At 42.3% G+C, this 24,444-nt stretch overlaps 3 protein-coding genes across 29 annotated transcripts in view; 2 read left to right on the top strand and 1 right to left on the bottom strand.

The window, feature by feature from the left end:
- Positions 1 to 1,102: 1,102 nt before the first annotated feature.
- RPF1 (ribosome production factor 1 homolog) lies at positions 1,103 to 11,578 on the top strand. Of its 2 annotated transcripts, XM_084852100.1 has the most exons (9): positions 1,103 to 1,345; positions 1,949 to 2,005; positions 3,727 to 3,807; positions 4,535 to 4,630; positions 8,767 to 8,920; positions 9,855 to 9,937; positions 10,026 to 10,207; positions 10,291 to 10,417; positions 11,250 to 11,578. In XM_084852100.1, exons 1-9 carry the CDS (start codon positions 1,136 to 1,138, stop codon positions 11,289 to 11,291), a joined length of 1,032 nt encoding a protein of 343 aa, XP_084708226.1. In that variant the 5' UTR covers positions 1,103 to 1,135; the 3' UTR covers positions 11,292 to 11,578. The 2 variants fall into 2 exon arrangements, with proteins under 2 accessions (XP_084708226.1, XP_084708225.1); XM_084852099.1 differs by lacking the exon at positions 11,250 to 11,578 and having other exon boundaries at positions 10,291 to 10,552.
- Positions 11,337 to 17,063, bottom strand: GNG5 (G protein subunit gamma 5). Its single transcript, XM_084852104.1, has 3 exons — positions 16,954 to 17,063; positions 15,370 to 15,524; positions 11,337 to 13,533 (listed from the first exon to the last, which is right to left on the bottom strand). Exons 1-2 carry the CDS (start codon positions 17,032 to 17,034, stop codon positions 15,399 to 15,401), a joined length of 207 nt encoding a protein of 68 aa, XP_084708230.1. The 5' UTR covers positions 17,035 to 17,063; the 3' UTR covers positions 11,337 to 13,533; positions 15,370 to 15,398.
- Positions 17,002 to 24,444, top strand: part of SPATA1 (spermatogenesis associated 1) — a 41,777-nt gene continuing 34,334 nt past the window's right edge. For 19 of the 26 annotated variants that reach the window (XR_014790490.1, XR_014790488.1, XR_014790489.1 and 16 more), the window contains exons 1-2: positions 17,002 to 17,228; positions 20,980 to 21,170. Coding sequence is in view for 23 of the 26 variants with exons in the window: in XM_084852086.1 (XP_084708212.1) it covers positions 21,108 to 21,170 (63 nt within the window). In the remaining 3 variants the exon portion in view is untranslated. Of the gene's footprint in view, positions 17,229 to 18,243; positions 21,171 to 24,444 lie in introns of all 26 variants that reach the window. The other 7 variants (XM_084852077.1, XM_084852085.1, XM_084852076.1 and 4 more) reach the window with 1 other exon arrangement.

Raw genomic sequence — 24,444 nt, 5'->3', positions numbered from 1 at the left:
ACAGAAACCCAATACTCTTTGAGTGATTTGGCAGCAGGGGCATACACCCGAAGGGGGGAAAGGAGGATTCTGAAAATAGAAGCAAACAAAGATAAAAGCTCATGTCCTTGCGTAGACAAGACGTTAAGTTTTCAGTTTACTTCTTGAAGTCAAAATGGTCCTGCAGGTGTTCCCAGTGCTGGAAAGGAGAAAGACGTTGTCCAGTATTATGACTGAGGAGGCATTGTTTCCATACACTGGAGAAGAAGGGAGGCTGGGTCTGAGCCTGAAAATCTGTTAATAATAATATCTCTATTCTGTAGATGAGGTAGGTGGGTTGGGGAAGGCTTTCAGCAACCCAGTAATTCTGCTCAGAAAAATCTAGTCAAATTTCCCAGCCTACCACCCACTCAACCTCAATGCACATTTTAATGGAACTCCCTCCCTAGGCAACTCCGCCATGCCCCCTCTTTAATGAGCTTCCGCCGCGCATTAAAAACGTGGTTGTTCAGGCAGGCATTTGGGGAGGGTTAGGGTATTTTTTAGAAATATAGTGTTTTTACTGTAGAATTTTATTGTTTTAAACTGTTTTATTACACACTTTGTACATCGGCCAGAGTGGCTGGGCGACCGGCCAGATGGGCGATTAATAAATCGAATGAATGGATGTGCTCTTACGACTCTGAAACTGAAGAAGAACCAATTATGACCGGAAATCAATGGACATATGACAATCTGAACTTTCGTTCTATCTCTACGGATTCCTCGCTTCGTACCTTCGCGCATGCGCAAACTATCCTCTGACGAAAAGCGGCCCATCGGCACCGCGGGAGCGCGAGGAGCATGCGCGTATAGACCTCGACTCCTCCCCTCTCCCGTTAACAATGTCTTTTGCAAGTTTACTGAAGCAACTGTAAGGCGCGCAGTTCGGACTGATATGAAAAAACAAGACGGCGCCCTGGTCGGCATCACGACGTCTCCTCAGGGGGTAAACGTTGCCATGCCGGCCCGGTATGCGCAGGCGCGCAACTTGGCTCCCGGTTGGCCTATTGCGGTAGGCTTCCGACGCGCTTTTGCGCAGGCGCGCGCCTTCAGCCGGTAGCGGATGACCCCGGAAGTGAATGGAGGGGCGGAAGGTCAGCGAGCCGGCGGCGGCATGGCGGGCGGCTCGGGGGAAGGGGCGAAGCCGCCGAAACAGCAGCGCGGTGCCGAGAGAGCGAGCGAGGCTTTGGGCGCAGGGGAGCACCAAGGAAGCCCCCCCGAGCACAGCCAGGCCGCGTTCCCGCCGTCTTTCAGCGTCTCTGAAATCAAGAACAAGCAGCGGCGCCATTTCATGTTCCTGCGGTGGAAGCAGCAGCAGAGGAAGGTGCGAGTGAGGAGGAGGAGGCGGCGGCGGCGCCGGCGGGCGGAAGAGGCCGGGGCGGGGGGCATCGATGCGGCTCTTCCGAGCTGGAGGAGCTTCGTGTCTGAGTATGAAAGGAGCTACGTGTTCGTAATAGGGAGGGGTGATTGGCGGTGGCCGTAGAAATTGGGTTTATGGACGGGCGGGGAGGGGTGAATAAAATAAGAGACGTGGGTGGCGGGGAAAGGTCTTAAAATTGGTAAAGAAGTGCTTTGTCTTTCTGGGCTCTTAAAGGAGTATGAGAAGGACTGGGGGATAGTGTGTTTTGTGGATTTGTGTTGGGGGGATCTGGTTTCAGTTCTAGGCTTGGCGGTACTGCTCATCAGATGGGCTTAGGCAAATTGGTATCCTCAACTTGACATAAGGGATAGGCAACTTGTGGCCCTGCAGATGTTTTGGCCTACAGTTCCCATCAGCCCTAGCCAGCAGAGCCAATGGTGAGGGATAATGAGAGTTGTAAGCCAAAACATCCACAAGTTGCCCACCCCTGAAAGGCTGACTGTGAGAAGAAAACGTCTTGTCTTCCTTTCTTAATATGTTTTGTTATCTTCCTCCTTTATCCTCCAGGAGAAATTAGCCATCAAGAAAAAGAGAAAAAAGGAACGAGAAGCACTTGGAGACAAGGTAAAGGGGAAGGGTTAAAAAGGAGTTAATAAGTGCTTTTCATTAATAAAAAAATATTAATTTATTTACCACTGACCACCTGGCTTTTTGTGTAGTTAATTCTTGTATGCATATATTGAAAGACAGCAAGGAGTATTTGCTGTCGTAGCAAGGAGTAGTACAAGATTTCTCATTACTAGCTGCAACACTGTTGGCTATCCGATTGTGGGGACTCAACAGATGCAATTAATCTGCCAAATTGCTGAAATGATATAGGAAACAATATGCATCTCAGGATATACAGGAATATATCTTTCAGTAGTTCTTTCATTTGCACATCATGTAACAATACCAATATATAATTACTGTAGTATAGTTGCTCTGACCTGGAAAGTTCTTGGTTCAAATTTTACCTCCGCTGTGAACTGATAAGATGGCTTTAAGACACAATCCTATGCATATTTAAATAGGAAACAAATCCTACAATTCCCAGCATTCCTCAGCCAGTCATGCTGGCTGGGGAATTCTGGGAGCTGTAGGACTTTTCCTGTCTAAACATCCATAGGATTGCTCCTTTAGCCACTGTTGTGATTAAAAGATTTTGAAGCACAGCCACTGTGTTTGTGTTTACAGGTAACTTGTATGTAAAAGTAATAAATTGTAATCGTTGAACTTTATAGCTCTTAACTAGGAATATTTTGGCCACCTAATGTGAAGAGAAAACTCTCTGGAAAAGACCCTGATGCTGGGAAAGACTGAATGCAAAAGGAGAAGGGGACGGCAGAGGATGAGATGGCTAGATAGCATCACCGATGCAATGAATATGAACTTGAGCACGCTCCGGGAGAGAGCGCAGGACAGGAAGGCCTGGCGTGCTATGGTCCATGGGGTCATGAAGAGTCGGACACGACTGAACAACAACAAGGATAATTTCTAGTTAGAAGCTTTCAACATTCAGTCGTTCATCAAATGGATTACTTTTAGTGTGAGCACAGTGGGTTGGATCCAGACTTAGGCATGCTTAGGGTAGACCAGTTGAAATTAATGAGAATTTAATCATGACTGAAGTCTGATTTTCAGTGAGTTTCCTGGAAGTATGACTAAGTCTGGATCCAATACGTTGTTTTGTGCTCTGATGTAAACGTCAATGCTTTGCACTGTAGTACAAGTCTACTTGTCTGAAATACTTGGCATAAGTAAGGTTTGGCTGGTAGAACTTAAAGTGCAGGTATGGGGAATCTACAGCCCGCAGGAAGTCTGCATCTGGGCCACCAGCTTCTCTGCTGCCCTTATCGGATATAAGGGATTTCCCCTCCTCTCTCCCATGTTGCAGCAGTGCATTTACAAAGCCTCCATGTGTCCCAGTTGGAGCTTTTAAAAATCATCATTGCAATATGGCGGGGGGGGGGGGCACTGTTGGGGAGAGGAGGGCTAGCCCAAACACTGTGACCTCCCCTTGAAAAGGGGTCCTTCCCCTGCTGCAATCACACTTTTTAAAACCCTCCACTGGCATCAATGGATGCTTTTTGAAAGCCTGATTCCAGTGCATGAATGGGAGTCTGAGCAATCATACTAGCAGCGGGGTGGTCAGAACCAATTTGGCCTTCAGGCTGAAAAAGTTTCCCTGCCCCTATTCCAGTGTATTTGTATTGGCAGACTGCATGAACACTTTTTTACTCTTTTAACTGTTGGTTATTTTAAAAGAAGTCTGTTGATTTCATGTATTAACTTATTTCTTACAGGCACCACCAAAGCCAGTACCAAAAACCATTGAAAACCAGCGTGTATATGATGAAACCACAGTTGATCCAAATGATGAAGAGGTAGCTGTTTTTGACAAACTATAGCTCGTTTGAAAACCATTTAAAATAAAGTAACACTAAATAAAAATTCCCTTTTGAAGGTTTTATACTGAACTATTTCTGTGCATGATTACATTTGATAAAGAACTCTAGGCCATTGATTTGCATGCAATATCTTGGGTTCTTTTCTTGTTGGGTAGCATATCAGTAACAATTCCAGGTCGTTAATCTCAAGCTGATGGGTCCCACTTCTTTAAAAATATCAAACTTAGATTTTTTAAAAAATATAAAGCAAGCTTTCCTATTGTTTTCAGAGAAGATTTTCTCAGCACAAGATCCCATGTTGAATCCCTGGTAACTCCAGTTAAAAGAATCTGGTAGCAGATGATGTGAAAGATGGAGAGCTGATAGCAGTCAGAATAGCAAATACTGGTCCAGATGGACAAATAGTCTGACCGGGTATAAGGTAGCTCTTATGTTTCTATCTTGAAAATATACCTGAAGCAGCACCCTGAAGGCAGATAAAAAGTGCCTCTGATACTCATTTTTTACAGTCTTATTTTTAAAGGCCTGATAAATGTTTCTTAATATCTAAAGCTTGTGTCCAGAGAACCTCTTCTTGAATGGTATCGAAATGTAACTAAAGTGGCTAGTATAGAACTGCCAAGTCTAAGCTCTCCCAGATTGAAGGTTTTACTTTAAAAAACAACTTTATTTAGTATGGTTTCATACAGTCATTGTTTTCCAGGTTACTTTGGATGAAGCTGCAGATGAATTTGCACCCTACTTCAATAGGAAGACTCTTCCAAAGATTCTTATCACAACATCTGACAGACCTCGTGGGGTAAAAACACATTTTTTAAGCATGATAAAACTTATTTCACCTTGATTATATGTATTATGGAGGGCATAACCCTGGATGATTGCTTATTGGATCTAGACTCTGCAAAGGTTTATAAACAGTTTGAGTAAGATACCTTAAAAAACACACACATGTATTTAAAGTTACGCACTTTAAGTCCAACACCAGCCAATCATTGTTACCTGGAATTTATGTTTAAATTGGTGAGCTGCTGTTGTTGTTCAGTCGTGTCTGACTCTTGGTGACCCCATGGACCATAGCACGCCAGGCCTTCCTGTCCTCCGCTCTCTCCCGGAGTGTGCTCAAGTTCATATTCATTGAATCGGTGATGCTATTTAGCCATCTCATCCTCTGCCATCCCCTTCTCCTTTTGCCTTCAATCTTTCCCAGCATCAGGGTCTTTTCCAGGGAGCTTTCTCTTCGCATTAGGTGGCCAAAACATTTCAGCTTCAGCATCTGTCCTTCCAATGAGCACTCAGGGTTGATTTCCTTTAGGATTGACTGATTTGACCTCCTTGCAGTCCAGGAGACTCATAAGAGTCTTCTCCAGCACCACAGTTCGAAAGCATCAATTCTTTGGCGCTCAGCCTTCCTTATAGTCCAGCTCTCACAGCCATACATTACTACTGGGAAAACCATAGCTTTGATTAGACGGACCTTTGTCGGCAAGGTGATGTCTCTGCTTCTTACTATGCTGTCTAGGTTTGCCATAGCTTTCCTCCAAAGGAGCAAACGTCTTTTAATTTCATGGCTACAGTCACCGTCTGCGGTGATCTTGGAGCCCAAGAAAGTAAAATTTGTCACTGCTTCCATTTCTTCCCTTTCTATATGCCAGGAAGTGATGGGGCCAGATGCCATGATCTTAGTTTTCTTAATGTTGAGTTTCAAACCAGCTTTTGCACTCTCCTGTTTCACCCTCAAGAAGAGGCTCTTTAGATCCTCTTCACTTTCTGCCGTTGGGGTGGTATCGTCTGCGTATCTGAGGTTGTTGATAATTCTCCCGGCAATCTTAATTCCGACCTGTGATTCATCCAACCTGGCGTTTCTCATGATGTACTCTGCATATAAATTAAATAAGCAGGGCAACAATATGCAGCCTTGTCATACTCGTTTCCCAATTTTGAACCAGTCGGTTGTTGCATGTCTGGTTCTTACTGTTGTTTCTTGACCCTCGTACAGGTTTCTCAGGAGACAGGTAAGGTGGTCTGGTACTCCCATCTCTTTCAGAATTTGCCACAGTTTGTTGTGATCCACACAATCAAAGGCTTTAGTGTAGTCAATGAAGCAGAAACAGATGTTTTTCTGGAATTCTCTTATTTATTTATTTATTATTGCATTTCTATCCCACCTTTTTTCCTCTTGCAAGGAACCCAAGGAGGCTTACATTATCCTCCTCCTCTCCATTTTATCCTCACAACGACAACCCTGTGATGTAGGTTGGGCTGAGTGTGTGACTGGCCCAAAGTCACCCAGTGAGCTTCCATGACTGAGTGGGGACTAGAACCTGGATCTCCCAGCTCCCAGTCCAACACTCTTGCCACTACACCACACTTGCTTTCTCCATGATCCAGTGAATGTTGGCGATTTGATCTCTAGTTCCTCTGCCTCTTCAAAACCCTGCTTCTCGGTTCACACGCTGCTGAAGCCTAGCTTGTAGGATTTTGAGCATAACCTTGCTGGCATGTGAAATGAGCGCAATTGTATGGCAGTTTGAACACTCTTTGGCATTGCTCTTCTTTGGAATTGGAATGTAAACTGACCTTTTCCAGTCTTGTGGCCACTGTTGAGTGTTCCAAATTTGTTGGCATATTGAGTGCAGCACTTTAACAGCATCATCTTTTGGGATTTTAAATAGCTCAGCTGGAATACTGTCATCTCCGCTAGCTTTGTTAGTAATGCTTCCTAAGGCCCACTTGACTTCACTCTGGAGGATGTCTGGCTCAAGTTCAGTGGCTGCACTATCATGGCTATCAGGGACATTATAATTCTTCTGTGTATTCTTTCCACCTCTTCTTAATCTCATCTACTTCCGTTAGGTCCCTGCCTTCTTTGTCCTTTATCATGCCCGTCTTTGCACAAAACGTTCTCTTGATATCTCCAATTTTCTTGAAGAGATATCTAGTCTTTCCCATTCTATTGTTTTCCTCGATTTCTTTGCATTGTTCATTTAAGAAGGCCTTCTTGTCTCTCCTTGCTATTCTCTGGAACTCTGCATTCAGTTGGATATATCTTCCCCTTTCTCCCTTGCTTTTCGCTTCCCTTCTTTCCTCAGCTACTTGTAAAGCCTCATCAGACAGCCACTTTGCTTTCTTGCATTTCTTTTTGTTTGGAATGGATTGGATTGCTGCCTCCTCAACAGTGTTACAGACCTCCGTCCATAGTTCCTCAGGCGCTCTGTCTATCAGGTCTAATCCCTTAAATCTATTCCTCACCTCCACTGTATATTCGTATAAGGGATATGAGTTAGGTCATACCTGAATGGTTTAGTGGTTTTCCCTACCTTCTTCAATTTTAAGCCAAAATATTGCAAGAAGCAGCTCATGATGTGAGCCACAGTCCGCTCCAGGTCTTGTTTTTACTGACTGTATAGAGCTTCTCCATCTTTGGCTGCAAAGTACATAATCAGTCTGACTTCGATATTGACCATCTGGTGATATCCATGTGTAGAGTCACCTCTTGTGCTGTTGGAAAAGAGTGTTTGCTATGATCAGCGTGTTCTCTTGGCAAAACTCTATTAGCCTTTGTCCTGCTTCATTTTGTACACCAAGGCCATGCTTGCCTGTTATCCCGGTGATTTCTTGACTTCCTACTTTAGCATTCTAATCCCCTATGATGAAGAGGACATCTTTTTTTGGTGTTAGTTCTAGAAGGTGTTGTAGGTCTTCATAGAACCGATCAACCTCAGCTTCTTCGGCCTCAGTGGTTGGGGCGTAGACTTGAATTACTGTGATGTTGAATGGTTTGCCTTGGAGTCATACTGAGATCATTCTATCGTTTTTGAGATTGTACCCCAGTACTGCTTTTCCCACCCTTTTATTGACTATGAGCGCTACTCCATTTCTTCTAAGGGATTCTTGCCCACAATAGTAGATATAATGGTCACCTGAATTAAATTCGCCCATGCTTGTCCATTTCAGTTCGCTGATTCCCAAGATGTCGATGTTCCATCTTGCCATCTCATGTTTGACCACCTCCAGCTTACCTTGAATGATTGATCTTACATGCCAGGTTCCTAAACAATATTGTTCTTTACAGCATCGGACTTTCTTTTCACCAGCAGACACATCCACAGCTGAGTGTCCTTTTGGCTTTGGCCCAGCCATTTCACTCTTTCTGGTGCTACTTGGAAATTCCCTCTGCTCTTCCCCAGTAGTATATTGGACACCTTCCGACCTGTGGGGCTCATCTTCCAGCGTCATATCTTTTAGCCTTGTGATACGTTCCATGGGGTTTTCTTGGCATGAATACTGGAGTGGGTTGCCATTTCCTTCTCCAGTGGACCACATTTTGTTAGAACTCCCCACCATGACCTGTCTTGGGTGGCTCTGCATGGCATAGCTTATGGCTTCACTGAGTTACGCAAGCCCCTTCACCACAACAAGGCAGTGATCCATGAAGGGGTGGTGAACTGTAGCCACACTGAATTCATACATGTGCTCAGACATGCACAGGAATAGACGATTAACCAAAAATGTAGTAACTTGGGTTAATGTTCTCTTTGTTAAACTTGACAAAGTGAAAAAATACCTGTGCTTTGTTCCTGGGTTTTTTTGTTTTTGTCCAAGCTTAGCAGCTTGATCACTGGCGGGAAGGAAACTCTGTAACTGGCTTTCATTGCCAGAGTTGGCAAATTTGTCTGAGCTATTTGTGTGGCACATCAATTTTTCCATAAACTGTAGAAAGCATATGCTCTTTGCTGAAAAAGGCCTAGTTCTTCTGGTTCATCTGCATAGGCCAGGTGGTTCTAGTAGTCTTTCATCTTGTAGAGTTTGCTTAAAATGTACATTACAGAGAAATATCCATAGTCTGAGAATTGAACTATAATGACCCATTCAACTTATATTGCATAAAGTTTGAATCATCCCACTTAAGTCTTTTGTATAAACTCTTTTTTGCAGAGAACTGTGAGGTTCTGTGAACAACTATCAACATGTATTCCAAATTCCCATGTGTACTATCGAAGAGGACTGGCTCTAAAAAGAATTATTCCACAATGCATATCAAGGGACTTCACAGATTTGATAGTTGTCAATGAAGATCGTAAACTGCCAAGTATCCTTTGTAAATGGAAGAATTTCTTTATGCAGGTTTTGCAATCAGATATTACTATGAAGTAGCAAATATAGCACTGTTTAGTTACAATGAAAAGCAACCATTTAATGGTTCTTAGTTGTGTGTGAGACGTATTCTAGAAATGATAGTTTCTCATGAAGTACAAAATAGAAATGTTTACTGTTGCACTGAATATTTTGTGAAAATGTACACAGTAAACTTAAATAGTAGTTGGGATTATGGGGCGAGATACAGACTGAGACTCAAAATCCAAACGCAGTTTTTAGAACACCTCTATTTAGATAAAATGCAGTTCAATTCAATCTATTCACACTTTCCACATTCACTCAGATAGTTACCCGTGTTGGAGCAACAGAACCTGTGGCCAGCCGGGTTGAATACTCAGAGGTGTGCTGCGTGCAGCTGCTTAATTGGTGTTCCCAATCTTCAGGGTTCTGTTAGTTTTGGAATATTTTAAATATTCTTCTTAAGCCTTTGCAAAGTGTAGAAAAACATGCCTGCTGACTACGTGTCCTGGTTGTACATTAATTGGATGCATCTTATTGATACTAAAGAACATCACTTTTCCTCAGAGGTCTTGACCACTTCACTTGCTGGCACTCATGACGTTCGCTTCAGGGTCCAAGCTTAATTTGAAAGTATTTGTCCAATTTTTTTTCCTTTTAAAGTCCATTGATCAACTGCATCTTGTTCACATTCCACAATTAGCTTTATACATGCACCTTGTTTTTTCCAATCTTTCGGCACTTACTGGATGTTTCTTCTGATAACTTTCCTTCATTCAAACTCCAAGAATGCATTTACCTGAAAAGGGGGCCATTATATGATTTTACCTAACTTCTTCATAAGTTGCATTTTATACGGTTTGCTTTTATATCTCACGTTGAACTGTGTCTTAACTATGTTGAAACAGATGGGCTTGTGTTAAGTCACTTGCCTGAAGGCCCAACTGCTCATTTTAGGATGAGTAGTGTTCGTCTTCGTAAAGAAATAAAGGTGAGCTTATTCTAGCAAGCAAGTCCCCCTTGCTTGTGTAACTATGTTAGGTTTAACACTCAAGATGATATTTTGTCACTTATTCTAGCGAAAAGGGAAAAATCCGACAGAACATCAGCCTGAAATAATCTTGAATAACTTTACAACACGATTAGGCCATTCCATTGGTCGCATGTTTGCATCTCTCTTCCCTCATGATCCTCAGTTCGTTGGTAGACAAGTAGCCACATTTCACAATCAACGTGACTATATATTTTTCAGATTCCATAGGTGAGTGTTTGAAAACTTGTCAAAAGTTGTGAGAAGTGGTTTTGTTTGACAAACTTGCTAATGTTGCCTATTGCCTTTTAAAGGTATATCTTCAAAAATGAGAAAAGAGTGGCAATTCAAGAACTGGGCCCACGTTTTACCCTGAAATTAAGGTCTCTTCAAAAGGGAACTTTTGATTCCAAGTTTGGAGAATATGAATGGATTCACAAGGTATTGTATCTCAATGATCTCTTAGCACTGGAGAATTCTGTGTATAGTAAGAATGTAAGAGTCTAGATCATGTTTACAGTTTACACTGTCCGTATGGTAGATCACGTATTTGTAGGTACGTAGCAGACATTTGATTGCATTTTGCATAATAGTTGAGTTCATAACCAACTGTTAAGCAATATCTGCCTGTATATATCTTTTAAATAACTGGCATATCATTTCATATTAGCTTTGCTGAATATGAAGTGACACTTGAATATACTGGCCAAAATCTAAAGAACCATACAACTAGCTCATGCGTACAATGGGGTTATTTATTTGTATAGCATTTATTTATGTATTATATTTCTGTACTACCCAGTAGCTAAAGCTCTCTTTAAAAGTGAGTTTTCAAAACTGTTTCTGATACAGCATGGTGGTCAGCCGTGTCTAGCTGTGGGATTGCTCCTTCCATGTATATACTGCTCTTCATAATGAATCACAAGGCAGTGGATTAGTCACCATGGTGAAGGTGGTGGGGGCAAGTAGAATTGTTGACAGCTGCCTAAGGTAGAACTTGGGCCAGTTAAGTCTTTCTTATTGAAGGTTCTTTCGATGTAATTTTTAAGTAACCAGAATTAAGGGTCAAATTATACAATCTAAACCCAGGCTGACTACAGCATGTTCTAGTGTGACTACCTAATCCGTTATGTTGAGAAGTGAACTAAGCACAATCACTTTAAAGTCAGTCTGGATATACTTTCCTGAAATGCTAAAAAAAATTATGAATATCTGTCCAATATTAAAACATGTATTGATTTTGTAGTACCCTAGTAAATGCTTTATCTTTCAGCGCCGTGAAATGGACACAAGTCGAAGAAAATTCCACCTATAAGAGTAGACTATAAAGGTGAAGCGTCTGTTCTGTGTTTTGGCTGAGTTAACAAGAACATAGGAGCTGAGACAGCGCTGCCTTAAGGCTATGCCTTCTCTATATGGACAAGCTTCAAAAAATCGTTATTTCCATCAGACTTTATGTATTAACAATTGGACTGCTGCCTGCCTCAGTGCCTTTGGGTAGCTTCCTAACTGTGCTACTATTTATTAGTGGCAGAAGACTTTAGTTTAGTGTCAAGAAAGTGCATCATTTGCTGTCCACTTATACCAAGAGGTTATGAAGTATTATTCTCAAAAATAGTGCTGTATTTTGTATAACACAATCCCCTGCCAAGGCTGAAGTACACTATGTATTTTAGGACTAAAATCCTGCTGTACATCTTAAATAACAGCACAGGCTGTAATTGAGTTGCTTTTCGAGATTCAAGATCAATTGCTAAAAGTAAACATTTACTATCTCTCACCTTCAATACTTTCCAAGGGTTGTTTTATATTTCAAAATATTGCAACTGTTGGTTGTAGGGTCAAGTATGCAGGACTTGCTTATTGCTGTGAGGGAAGAAGTAAAGTATTTATTTGTAGAAGTATGCAAGGCCAGGAGACTTGGGGGAAAGTCTGTATTTGACTCTGAAAATGCAGAGTTGCATTGTTTTGATTAATATTATTTATAACGGTGATGATATTTACCACATCTGGCTTAGTGAAAGCTAATGTAACTTCAGTAAATGAGAGGATAAAGGACATGGAAAAGGTTCGATGAAAATCAATTCCAAAAAATTTAAATGCTAGGGTTTTCAAAGAACTTGGCTAACGTTAAATAGTGGCTCTCTACATGCCACACTGAACTATATAGTTTAGTGTTACATGTTTGAACCTTGGGTTTGTGCAGTCGACCTTTGCTCTTTTCTGGTGGGGCCAGGAGAAAGCATTGACTTTGTTTTTCAATAAACTACAATTAGTTGTTAGGTCAGAACTGGGATAAGTTGTGATTAGTTAACTATAGTTCATCCAAACAAGTGCACTTCAAACTATAATTAATGAGCCTGGCTTGTTTGAATAAACCATAGTTAACACCAAGTGCACTTCCCAGGTTAGACATAATACAATGCCAAACTGCTGTTAATTGAAAGTGGAAGCAAATGCTTTTATTCTCCTTGTAAGCATGCACAAGGCTTGTAACACTAAACTATGGTTTAACATTACATCTAAGCCTGAATCAGTGTCCTCTGCATCAATACTCCCCCTCCCTAATCAGATAGATATGGTTAAAGGAGGCCTTTCCATGTAAATTATGAACCAGTTTAATCATGTCAAAGATTAATATTTATACTCCACCTTCCCAAACATAAGAATTTTTCACTTAATGAAAATAAACTTCCTAGTCTACTCAGTAATGAGCTGGTACAGGCATTTCATTTTTGTTTACTACTTCCTTTGTGAAGCTGCGGTAGAAAGGAGAAGAGTTGTCCAGTGTGCAAGTTCTTATGTTCCATAACCTATCACAAGTAAAACCCTACATGCAAATATTTTAAAGAAATTCCCTCAATAAGTATAAAAGCTATCCATTAAGTAGCATGTATTCCAAAACTAGTTTATAACAGGGAATACTTTAGATTATTTTTAAAGTGTAAAGACTATTTAATTGTAAATTAATATTTAGTGGTGAGATGCACCATTTTTTTAGGAAATACAAAATAGTATCAATTATTTAAACCAGTATTTCTTACTGACTTCTATTAACCCATCCTGACATGGAAGTTAAATAGACAGATTGCTCACAATAGTTTGCAACATCCACAGAACAAACACAGCTTACTGCCTGGGCTATAGATGCTTTATATTCAGGAACAGGGACATTAAACCATTTGTATAGTTAGATGGGTAAAACTATTTTGCTTCCTTAACAAAGTATGAAAAGGCTGGGTCCTTAATGGAAAAGTAGCTGAGTTGTGAAAACACTAAACATTTATCCAACATGTGAAGCTTTATGCCAGTGTTCAAAGTCATTAAGTCAACTCTTTATTGTTTGAATATAAAATTGATTCCCTCATGATACAGAAGTTATTGCAACTAGCATACAATGTGTTTAGAGAGGTAGATTGTAAGAGTTTTGACAACAGTAGCAGTATTACTATCTCTAAATTGGCACATTAACGCAAAGTTCCTGTACAGTTTCCAAGCCATTCTGCTTCGCTTCCATATTCACCACACCCATCAACAGCTATGAAAAGTTGTTAGATCTGAAAGAGACAAAAGAATACATACCTTCCAGATAAGAGTGTCATTTGCTAAGAACTGTTTCCAGAACTTAAACCTGGCATAACTCATCCAACTGGGTTCTTGCAGCCGTTTGCAATACATAGAACCAAACAAGTCCACAAAACACACACACATCAAAATACACTGAAGAAGCCAGCCTCTCTTTAGTGACTGCAAAGCCTTAAGGTCACGAGGCAGTTTGCCAGTTGGGCTTCCTTGGGTAAGGAGTAATAGAGTATGTCTCTATGGAAAGGCCTAAGATCAACTATCCCTTATCTGTACTTCTGAAGCTAAGAGGACATGTTGCATGGATTTATCAAGAGATCATAATGCACCTGGGAGTATAGAAGATCCACCATCTTATACTCAGGGCCGTATTGGGTTTCAAGGAATTAGGCAACACTACTTCTGTAAAACTATTTAATAGAAATATTTTATTGTGAAAGAGTACAGCTCATTTTCTGTAGGAAATTAAGAATTCCATAAATGTTAAATATTACAACAGATTAAAAGAACAATCCTACAGCCCCTAGACCAGAGCTTTCCAAACTTTTCATGTTGGTGACACACTTGGGAGGGGCCAAGGGAAGCAAATGCGAGTAAGGGAGCTCCGAGGTGCCCTTCCGCACAATTTTCTGCATTTCGCGCGACACACACACTGCTGCTGACATACTAATGTGTTGCTGCACACAGTTTGGAAAGCTCTGCCCTAGACAGTCTGAGGGGCAATAGGATTGGTCAGAGGCCCATTTCAAAGTCAGAGACAGCACTCTGACCTTGGAAGGGGGAATCAGACATCCAACCCCCCTTCCCCTCGCAGCCAGTGTGGAAAGAACCATGGTCATGAATTCTACCTCAGAGAGGAGGGAGAGGGGGCATTTTGGTGGGAAGACTGGAGAGGCCAGGATACAAGCCATCCTGAGCCTCTGTCAGCCTCTTTCGCCTCTCCCTCTGAAATGCCTTTGCTAGATGGGCAAAAAAGCCTACCTAGTGAAAAAGGCAGGTTGGGAGGATGCCTCTGCCACTCCTCCTGCCCTGCATAGGATGATTGTAAGCCTCCGAGTTCAGGGGCTTACTAGCATCAAGGGCACAACTGATCACACTGCACCCTAAATAGTTAACTACTGGTTATTTATGTATTGGTAAAAAGTCTTGTAGCACGTTTAAAAGACTAAGAAATTTATTCTGGCATAAGCTTCAGTGGATACTATCAAATCCATGAATTGTTACCCTCACATTGGCAGATTTATATACACATGCTTGGGTGTGGGGAGGGATGTAAACCATGTGGTCAGATGGAATTGAAATGCAAGAAGCGCAGACAGTAATTATCACCCAACAAGTTTTTGAATGGCAACTGTTCAGGTAATTATCACTGTCCGTACTTTTGGAACTTTTCAGTTCCATCTGACCATGGCTTACATCCCCGCCCCCGCCCCCCCCAATGTGTATATACAACTGCCAGTTTGAGATCAGCGCTTCTGATGGAAGTGGACAGTGTCCACGAAAGTTTATGCCAGAATTAATTTGTTAGTCTTTAAGGTGCCACAAGACACTGTTGTTTTTGCTGCAACAGAGTAACATGGCTACTGCTCTGGAAATTATGCATGAATCACAACTTAAGACTAGAAATAGGTGAAACAAACTGCAGTCCTATAGACTTACATGGGAAAGAGTCATATTGAACATAGGACTTGCTTCCCAGAAAGCATTTCTAGGATTTGACAGTGGGAACTGTTAATTTAACTCTAGGGTAATATATTGGGCCACTATACTTTGGGGGAACTAAGGTTATACAATAACTGAAAGAGGCTTACCACAAAAAGATTCCATGTAGCTCACCAAGTCAGAGAAATGAACAGACTTTTTGTGGTCTAAATGGATTTGTACTTGAAGAAACTCCTGTTAGTAAAGGATCATGATGTGCATGCTGCAGACAAAACTGCTTTAAGTCAGCTGCAGCTTCTGAAACCTAAAAAACAAATCCACATTTAGGTGATTAAGTAGTATACTTTATGATCTTATTTGACTGGATGGTAAAACATCTAAGCCAGTCAGGAATCAAGATTAGCTTTTTCCAAGCTTTAAGCATTACAAAACTGATTACAGCCTATAAGAACTCTGTTCCTCTCTCCTAAATAAAAAAGTGTAAAATAGAACTCTGCTATCTCCATTATATGGGTGTACATACAAATATTCTACAGTCAGACTGATGGTCTATCTAGCTCACCGGTTTTTCCAGTCCCTGCCTCCTGAAATGTGAATTAATGGATTGAGACTTGGCCCTCTGGCACCAAGCTTTTCCATAACTGTTGGGCGGAGCAGTATAAATGTATACTCTCTGAATGTGAAAATAGTTTATTATTGAGAAACTGTACCTCCTGCCTTGAATCTTTCCCTTAGAGAAGAAACAGCAGCCTGGGGCTACATAGTATTTGCAGAATCCTACTTCCATAACAGATTGCCCATGATGGAATGGGATATTAAAGTACAAGGATGGCTAAAGTGTCTTAACAATTATGTTGGCAAACTAAACAATTTTGAATGAGTTTTCAGAGCATAACTATTTTCACAGCTACTACAGATCACGCGATTGCATGAAATGCTTTGAGCGTTTAAGAGAAGGGCTGCAAAAGTAGTGTTATGACCCATTCTTCCTCGTTAATTACTGAGTAGGAAGCCTGCGGCCTTGTTTTAAGTCGGGAACACTTTAAAAGTAAAAAAGTAATCCCGCTGAGCGGTCTTTCTTCTGCAGTCTTCCTCAGGCCTTAACGCACTTCCCCATTTTGCGGCCTGGCGAACTCCCAAGTCAGTTTGCCAGAGGGCTCTTACGCTTCCTTTGTTTCCTCTCACAAACTAGAAAGTTCCTAAGAGAGATTTTTTTCAAAAACAACCACCACCATGGCCTTCATTTTAGAAAGGATCCTGAGCCGCTGCTGCCGCCACCGCCACCGCCACGTCCTCCTCCTCCAACTTCGGAGAGAAAACAACGGCCTGGCTGAGCCAAGAGCGGGCAATCACAACGGGACGAGAACTGGGTGGAGGCCAAGAGGAAGCCAGCAGCTCCTGCAGCGGCGTAGAACCGCCAGTCCGGCTACGATTACTAGTACTAGGACGACGTCCAGCTTGCCCGGGCGCCCCCCGCCCGGCTCCAGCTGCCTGAGCGGGGCCTGTACTTTATCAGCGGGGCCGAGGGGAGGAAGGCGCGCTCCGCACATGCCCAAGGGCGCCTCGCGTCGCTCCTTCCCCCGTCCGCGCTTGGAAACCGGCTCCGCGGGGCGCAAGGCGCGCCGCGTCCGGGGCCCCGCGGGCCGCCATTAAGCGGCTCCCCCCGGAGGCGCGGTAATGGCGGCCGAGGCGCTGCCCCCTGCCCGCGCGCGCCGCGCCGCGCCCCGCCTCACCTTCACGCGCCTCACGCTGGCCTCGAGGCGCAGCTGCTGCACGACTTTCTTCATCGCCGCGACGTTGGAGGAGCCGGACATGGCCGCCAGCGCTCGCTCGCTCGCTCCGTGGCGCCGGGGGAGTCGCGGAGCCGCCGAGGCTTCTCGGAACTTCCGACCGAGTTTCCGGCGCGGCTCGCTCTCCCGCCCACAGACTCGTAATCGTGAGACTCGCGCGGCGCGCCTCGCGGCGGGCTCCTTCGGGACGCTGTCTGCTGCGCTCCCCCAGAGCGGAGGTGAGCGCGCCCGCAGAAGAGCCATGGGCAGCGCCGGGGGTTTAGGGTAGTAGCAGCTCTGAGGGGGGCCCGCCCAACAGAGTGTAGCCGCAGGGACCGTGTGGGCGGGGGAATAACGATTCTCGGCTTTTAAACATTAGCAAACCCACTGTATCCGTCTGCGAGTGGGCGCAAGCTTCCTTCATGCAACCGAGCGCTGAGTTTGGGCTGAGAGAAGAGGGGCGATATAAATACATTAACCTTTGCTGCACCGTGCGGGGTGCCGATGGAGTGCGGGGTTGTTGTTTTGCCTGGTCATCCAAACCGGCCTCAGTCCTCACGTATAATCTGCAATATTAACAGCGGACTACGCTGCAGGGCTGTCGTGAACCTCCCTCTCTCTCAGCTCCACAGCACTCCTCCCCCCCCCACCAAACTTGACAATATGAGGGACGCAAAGGTTAAGTTGTGTTTGCGTTGCCGTTGGAAATAGTTTTTATGCTTAAAAACGGGGGGAGGGTAAAAGAAATAAGATCTGAGTTAGAAAAAGCAGCTTGTGTCTTGCACCGTGTTAGTCTAATGCTGCAAAAGCGAATAGAGTCTTGTGGCACCTTAAAGACTAACCAATGTATTCTGGCATAAACCAGGTAGTCCAGGAAAGTGTAGGAAAGGGAAAGTGTATGTAAATACCAGGAAAGTGTATGTAAGGGCGCAATCCTAAACATGTTAAGCCTGAACAAAAGTCCTACAACTCCCATAAAGCCCCAGCCAGCCATGCTGGGAGTTTTAGGACTTTTGTTCTGTGTAAACATGCATAGGATTGCGTCCCAAATGGGTGCCACAAGACTGTTTGTTGCTGTGTCTTTTCTTTGTGCATGGATACCCTGTGCTGTATCGCAATGGGCTGTATCCAATGTTAGTCTAACTTAAGCCTCATTCTTTCAGTGGTTCTACTCTAAGCAAGAACTAACATTGGATAAACCCCCTGCAGTCTAAACACAGTTACATTATGAGCTCTGTTGTTTTCTAACGGCAGCTCTCAGCTTCTGTCACGTGGAAGGGAACAAATACATCGCCTGAAAGAGAACCGGAAACTTTCAGCTCCAAACTCTGGATGTATCACTTCAAAACTTCTTTTTTCTATGCTTCCGCCTGGAGCCGCCAGCAGTACAAGGAGGGGAGTTGCCCGCACGCCAGGTTGCCTTCAGGGGGGTTGGAACCTGCCCCGCTCTGCTCCTCCCTGTGGGAACAGCTGGGAAAGGTGGCGCTAGCTTTAAGGGGGGGATTCTCGGCCTCCTGAGAAGACTCATTCACTCCTCTCTGACCACATATGAAGTTTGTGACTGAGTTCCTGGGCCTTGGAGAGCAGGAACTTGGAGAATACCTCAATAAAGAACAATTCAGAAAGGATTCAAATTAGCTTCCCCTTCGCTCGCCTCCACTGCTAATGTGGAGAGAGAGTTGTTGAAATTCAGTTTCTTCCTATTTTATTACTCATAAGTCTCTTCTTCACCCCACCCCCTTTCAACCAACGAACCTTCTCTTTTGCTTTTATCGTTTTCCTTTCTCTTGCCAGGATATCTTGAGCACAAGAGGATTTATTCTCTAAGTTCATTTTGAGGCTCCACTGATTCCACTGAAAGAAACAGCAACTGCATATAGATCTAGTGTCCGGACTAGCATTTTATCACAATAAATTAACGTGTGTTTTTTCACTGTTTCAGGCATGCAGCTTGATCTTGTGCCATTTATTTGGAATTAAGCCCCACTGAATTCAGCGGGACTTACTCTCTGCCTTAATCCTGACTTTTCCATACATACAGGCTTGCTGTCATTAGTAGATACCACTTTTGTTTGCAGCCGGACAAGCAAAAACAACGTTTTACCCATTGCTCTATATCCATGCCAGGAAAAGCATTGCCCACTAAATTTCTAACTGTCAGGCTGCTGTTAAGAGCACAGGAATATGGCCAGACAAAAAAAGGTGGAAATTCTACACTTTAGAATTATTGGTATTACTATTTTTTATTAAAGAACATGACATTCATACAATTGCATTTATTGATGTAGTGTGCAGAAAAAGTGTAGGAAGGTGGAAGGATAAGAATGAGACGTGATGCTAAAGCTGTCAGGTTTATTGATTTATTATAGAACATTTATACACCTCTTCCCATTTTAAAAATCCCAAAGTGGTTCACAACTTATTACAAAACAATATATCATTAAAAGCATAACAGCAGTTAGATATGTTAATGGTTGGGTAAACAAGTATGTTTTTAGTAATCACTGAAAGCATTTGATTGTTGGTGCCTGACGTATCATGGAGCGGAGGTCATTCCAGAGGGAGGGCGCTACCACAGAGAAGGCCTGTCTGTATATGGGACTGCAAGGTGTGGCACAGACAGCAAGGCCTCCCCTGAGGACTGTAGTGGTCTAATGGGTCTAAATAGGGGGAGACTATCGTGTACATTCAGAAATGAGTGCATTTTGTGGGGCATACAGTTGCAACAGTGCAAATTCCCTGTTGTATTTGTTGGTGTTTAAGAAAAAGGATGCCAATAAAGAAGGAGTAGGGGCAGGACAACAACCAGGAACAGGACAGCGTGAAATGTCAGTCTCAATCAATTTATCTTAAGTTTATGAGCTGCCATTCAATCAAGCTAGCCAAGGTGGCAGGAAGGTTTGTACATCTATCTTGTCACACAAGATAGTATGGGATGGGATAAGAAAATCCAAGTTATTAAAACTTACCATGCCTGGTTCCTATAGAGTTTGGAAGGGGCCATCAGTCAGTAGTAGAGCATATGTTTTGCATGCAGCAGGTCCCAGGTTCAACCCTGGAGACCCACTGCCAGTCAGCATCAACAATACTTGGTTAGATGGACCAAAATTCTGACTCTGTATATGACAATTTCCTTTTTTCCCCATGGTCGCTGAATAGTGGCCTTCATGTGGTAGGTACAAGAATTGGACACCAGGAACACATGCACTGAGCACCATATGAATGGTGTTCTATATCATCGTGATCTGCCTGACATACAAAATCCTTTCCCCTTCCAAAAGGGGTAGAAGGATCACACAGATCAAATCAACTAATTCACAATCAACTGTCATTTGTGGAATCCTCAGCCCTGATCCCAGTCCTCCCCATGTCCCCAGGCCTTAAAATGAAACATATTGACAATATGATCCATAAACCATCTAAGCCACTATCCATGAAACTTACTTTCGCATACTGTGTTTAAGACTGGGTGTTATTTATTCACGCTAATTCTATATACATTTTATATAGATATAAATTCAGTTTTAATCAATGTCCAGTAAATAAGATTAGTATTTGTATTAGAAGTATTAATCTTACTGTGAATGGGAAGGGAATAGGAAAACAAGCACGTCTGGGTGCCAATTCATCATTGTTCTAACCGTACATTCATGTATAATTTCATGGATGCCTGGCAAGTGCCTTTTCACAGCTTAAACTGCACTGCCCAGTGAATGGGATACATGTTGTTTCTATTCTACATGGCAATTATCTCCATGTAAGCATCATACTGTAAAGTAGACCTTTGATTACTAAAGCAAATCTTGCCAAGATTATGCAATTCACTGTGTTACTAAGGTGATATTTACTTGTACTGAGGGAGTGTTCACATCAAAGGGTGGATCAACTCTGTTAGCCAACATTTGGATCCTTTCAGTTTGTTTTCAGGTACGCTAGAAACAAAAGTATTTTGCTGCCCTGTTGTCTCTGTTTTAAATCCAACATTTGTAGAACATGGAAACATATATGAAAAGTGGAATATTGCTTCTGAGATACCTGCAGGATTAATCCTTAATATGTTAAATAATGCTTCGCTATAAAAGATGTGATTTTAAAAAATCCGCTATCCAGAATTCTGCATGACCCAGGACAGACATCAAGAAAATATGCCATCGAGTCAGATCAGACCTCCCACATCAGAGGTGAGAAATAATGGATTGTAGAAAACATGTATAGCAGGTTTTAAATTCAAAGTACAGTATCTTGTAATATTTTCTGCTATAGATTGATGAGGTAAGAATAACATATATAAGGTCTTTTGAAGATAAAGATAACTCCTTTAATTCCAACTGCTTATAGGCCTATCTGTCTTATTGTCTGCACTTTTGCATAGGTAGGCTGGTTTTAGACAATAGCCAAAGAACATTTGGAAATTTCACTACTGTTTAGTTAGGCTGATTATACATATGGGCAATGTTAATTTTGCAAAGATTTTGCAAAGCTTTTCCTTTGTTAGGAACTGTAGTTCATCGCCAGGGTCAGCAACAATGGGAAATGAAGTCTCATTGATGTTCTCTTTTCTATCACCATTTTGACTTTAGGCACAGGGTCACAGTAGTGACAGTACTGTTCTCAGAAGGAGTTCAGCTGATATGCTTGCAACAGCTGCTAGCTATGCACTTGAGTGCTTCCAATGTTCTATGACAAATAGAGCTGAAATGCTATTAGCAACAGAATGTCACAAGCGAAGGAGTGTCAGGTTATCTAGTGGAGCAATGGGAACAGCTCATTTACTGCTATCATGTCTCTGACATAGCATTGGGAGCTTACTAATAACTGTACAAACATAAAGGAGGGAGGAGCAGCTTGCTGGGGATGACGCAGTCCTGTTTTCCTAATTTACTCCGTTTTCCTAATTACAGCCACCTCCCCTTAGTCCCAGATAACTCAACAGAGTCATGGAAGTAAGAGCTATTCTAGACCAACCTGACTGGAAGAAGGTTCCAGTGCAATTAGTTTCACCCATAAGGGAAACTTTACACATTTTTAAAGGATTGCATGAATGGAGATATGAGATTTTTACCACCTTCTCCTTTGTCATCTTCTGAGTATTAATCTTTACAAAAAATACTTCGGTGATAGTACTATGTTAAATAACAAGGGCATATTCAACAAAGACCCTTCTCAGGATAGAAAAAACAGGCCAGCTGCAAAGGGAGGTGCTCAAGTCTGGGTGGGGGCACAGTGAATGTGGGTGATGGTACTGGGGGGTGGGGAGGGAGGAAATACTCATATTTTTAACCTCTTATTTGGTCTACTGTAACGCGAGCTGAGAGCTCAGAAATGTCTGCTGGATCAGAATGCGGCAGCGTGATTAGTCGCTTGTTGTATTAGCTTCCATGAGTATATAACACCAATTCTGAAAGAACTTCACTGGTTACCAGTATGAATCTAAATACAAGATGCTGGTTCTTATGTTTTAAGCCCGATAAGGCCTTGGTCTGGCAGACCTGAAAGATCTCTTTCTCCCATATATGCCTTCCTGTTTATTAAAGTCCTGTAGTGAAATCTTGGGGCTTCTCCACACCAGGTGTGTTATCCTGCAGCTTACTGGGGCTTCTGCTTCTGAATTCTTGGTGGGATCAATATAATCTCCTTACCCAGGCTGACACAGGCTTTTTTTCTGGGGACTTCCTTTGTCTGCAAGTGGTACATGTTTCATTATACAGCCACTAGATGGCTGTGTGGTATAGCAGAACTGTGCAATTACACATGGCCATTAAAGTGGATTAACATTTATTACCATGTTATCCCTGATCATTTAAAAACTGGGATAAAGGTGAGAAAGCATGGGAGATGCCCAAGGGGTTGTTAGGTCAATGGGACAAAATTATTCAGTACTGAAGACAAAAGTATAATTATTGGAATATAAGGAAAGAGATGTTAGAAGTTGTTTAAAATAATTGATTATATACATAAAATATATACATGATTGAATAAAAATAGTAAATTAGGGGAGGTTTTAAACTGATGAAATATGCTTCAAAATGTATGGGATGTACCTAATTTGGAATTGGGTTGTATCAAGTTTTTTTCCTCTGTCTTGACATTTTATTTTATCTTTATTTTTTGTAAAATGATATTGCTAAAGAAAATAAAATCATTCTTGTGTCTCTGCACTTGTGGAACTTCTTGCCATCAGAGATCTGCCAGGTCTGGGAGTGGTTTGTTCATAGTTTATTTCTGCTGGTGCATTTATTGGATTATTGGACAAATGGTGTGTTTTCATATGCTTAGTACACTGACCCTGTTTAAATTATTTTATTGTACTCTTGTTTCAGAGTAATCCCAATGAATTTTCTACTCTTCCAACCTGTGTTCTTCTCTGCATTCTTCTTGCTCATTTTTTAGTCTCTTCCTATCCATTTGTTGTTGTTCAGTCGTTCAGTCGTGTCCGACTCTCCATTAAGCCCAAATTAATAACTTTTTCTTTTCTCTTCCTTACTGAAGCCCTACCCTGGATATTTGACTACCTTTTCTAATACTAGGGTCAAAACAACTATGCTTGTGTGCTTTGAAACTGAAGCTAAGCAGTAATCCATAGCAAGGAGACACCCGGTTCGCATGACACGCCTGCCTCACCGTGGGTTGCTTAACCCCCGATGAGCTGCTGTGCCTGCCAGACACCATTTTGAATATGCAACCCCTGATCAGGCAGTTGCCATGTCATGCAAACCTGGCTGAGGGTTATGTCAAAGTCGTTCAATCCTCAAATAACCCATGATGGCCAGGTTTGCACGACACAGGGGTTGCATATTCAAAATGGTGCCTGGCATGTGCTCATCAGGGGTTAAACAACCTACCGTAAGCCCAGCATGTTGTGCAAACTGGGTCAAAGACCGTTTTGAGGCCTGCGGAAGCTGCATCCTATGACACTACCTATAATTTCCCTTGCTGTGGCATTCAGCTGCTTTGACACACCCCTATTTTAATTGTATAGGACATTTCAACACTAATCTTCAAGTGCAGTGCAATTTCTGTCTTGTTTTAAATGTAAGTGCTATATGGTGATTTTCTGATAAAAGTCATCACTCATCAGCTCAGAATACATCTATGCCACAGAAATAAATTATAAAACATGGATGCCAATTAGCGTTATTAATCATAATCAATATATGGGCAGCCTTCATAGTGTTCCTTTCTATTGTAATCTAAAGCTCTCCTGAAGTTCAGCAATAATTGTTTAGCCAAAGCCCATTCCTATATTCCATTGAGCAATACCTTGTAATCTTTCAGAAACCATCAGTAGGCACTTTACACCATCACTAAGAAACATACCTATCCTATTTCATGTAATTGTTTCACTGAATATTTAGGTTCCACCAGGCATTACTCCCCACTCAGTTTCCATTGATTTAAATGGTGTTTGAACTGACATAGAAATAACGTATTGTCCCTTTTACTTATCCTATTACA

This window comes from Heloderma suspectum, chromosome 4, assembly GCF_057233095.1.
Source record: "Heloderma suspectum isolate Gila_16-S chromosome 4, 16-S_ref, whole genome shotgun sequence".
Taxonomy (NCBI): Eukaryota; Metazoa; Chordata; class Lepidosauria; order Squamata; family Helodermatidae; genus Heloderma; species Heloderma suspectum.
Note: the sequence above shows the minus strand (reverse complement) of the source record. Positions and strands in the feature narration are given on the sequence as shown.

Bases quoted from the DNA above. Each gene is read 5' to 3' on its own strand.
- RPF1 (XM_084852099.1), top strand. From the start codon at position 1,136: ATGGCGGGCGGCTCGGGGGAAGGGGCGAAGCCGCCGAAACAGCAGCGC. The intron at 1,346-1,948 runs GTGCGAGTGAGG...TTTATCCTCCAG, and splicing joins GGAAGCAGCAGCAGAGGAAG to GAGAAATTAGCCATCAAGAA. The intron at 2,006-3,726 runs GTAAAGGGGAAG...TATTTCTTACAG, and splicing joins GAGAAGCACTTGGAGACAAG to GCACCACCAAAGCCAGTACC.
- GNG5 (XM_084852104.1), bottom strand. From the start codon at position 17,034: ATGTCCGGCTCCTCCAACGTCGCGGCGATGAAGAAAGTCGTGCAGCAG. The intron at 15,525-16,953 runs GTGAGGCGGGGC...TTTGTTTTTTAG, and splicing joins CCAGCGTGAGGCGCGTGAAG to GTTTCAGAAGCTGCAGCTGA.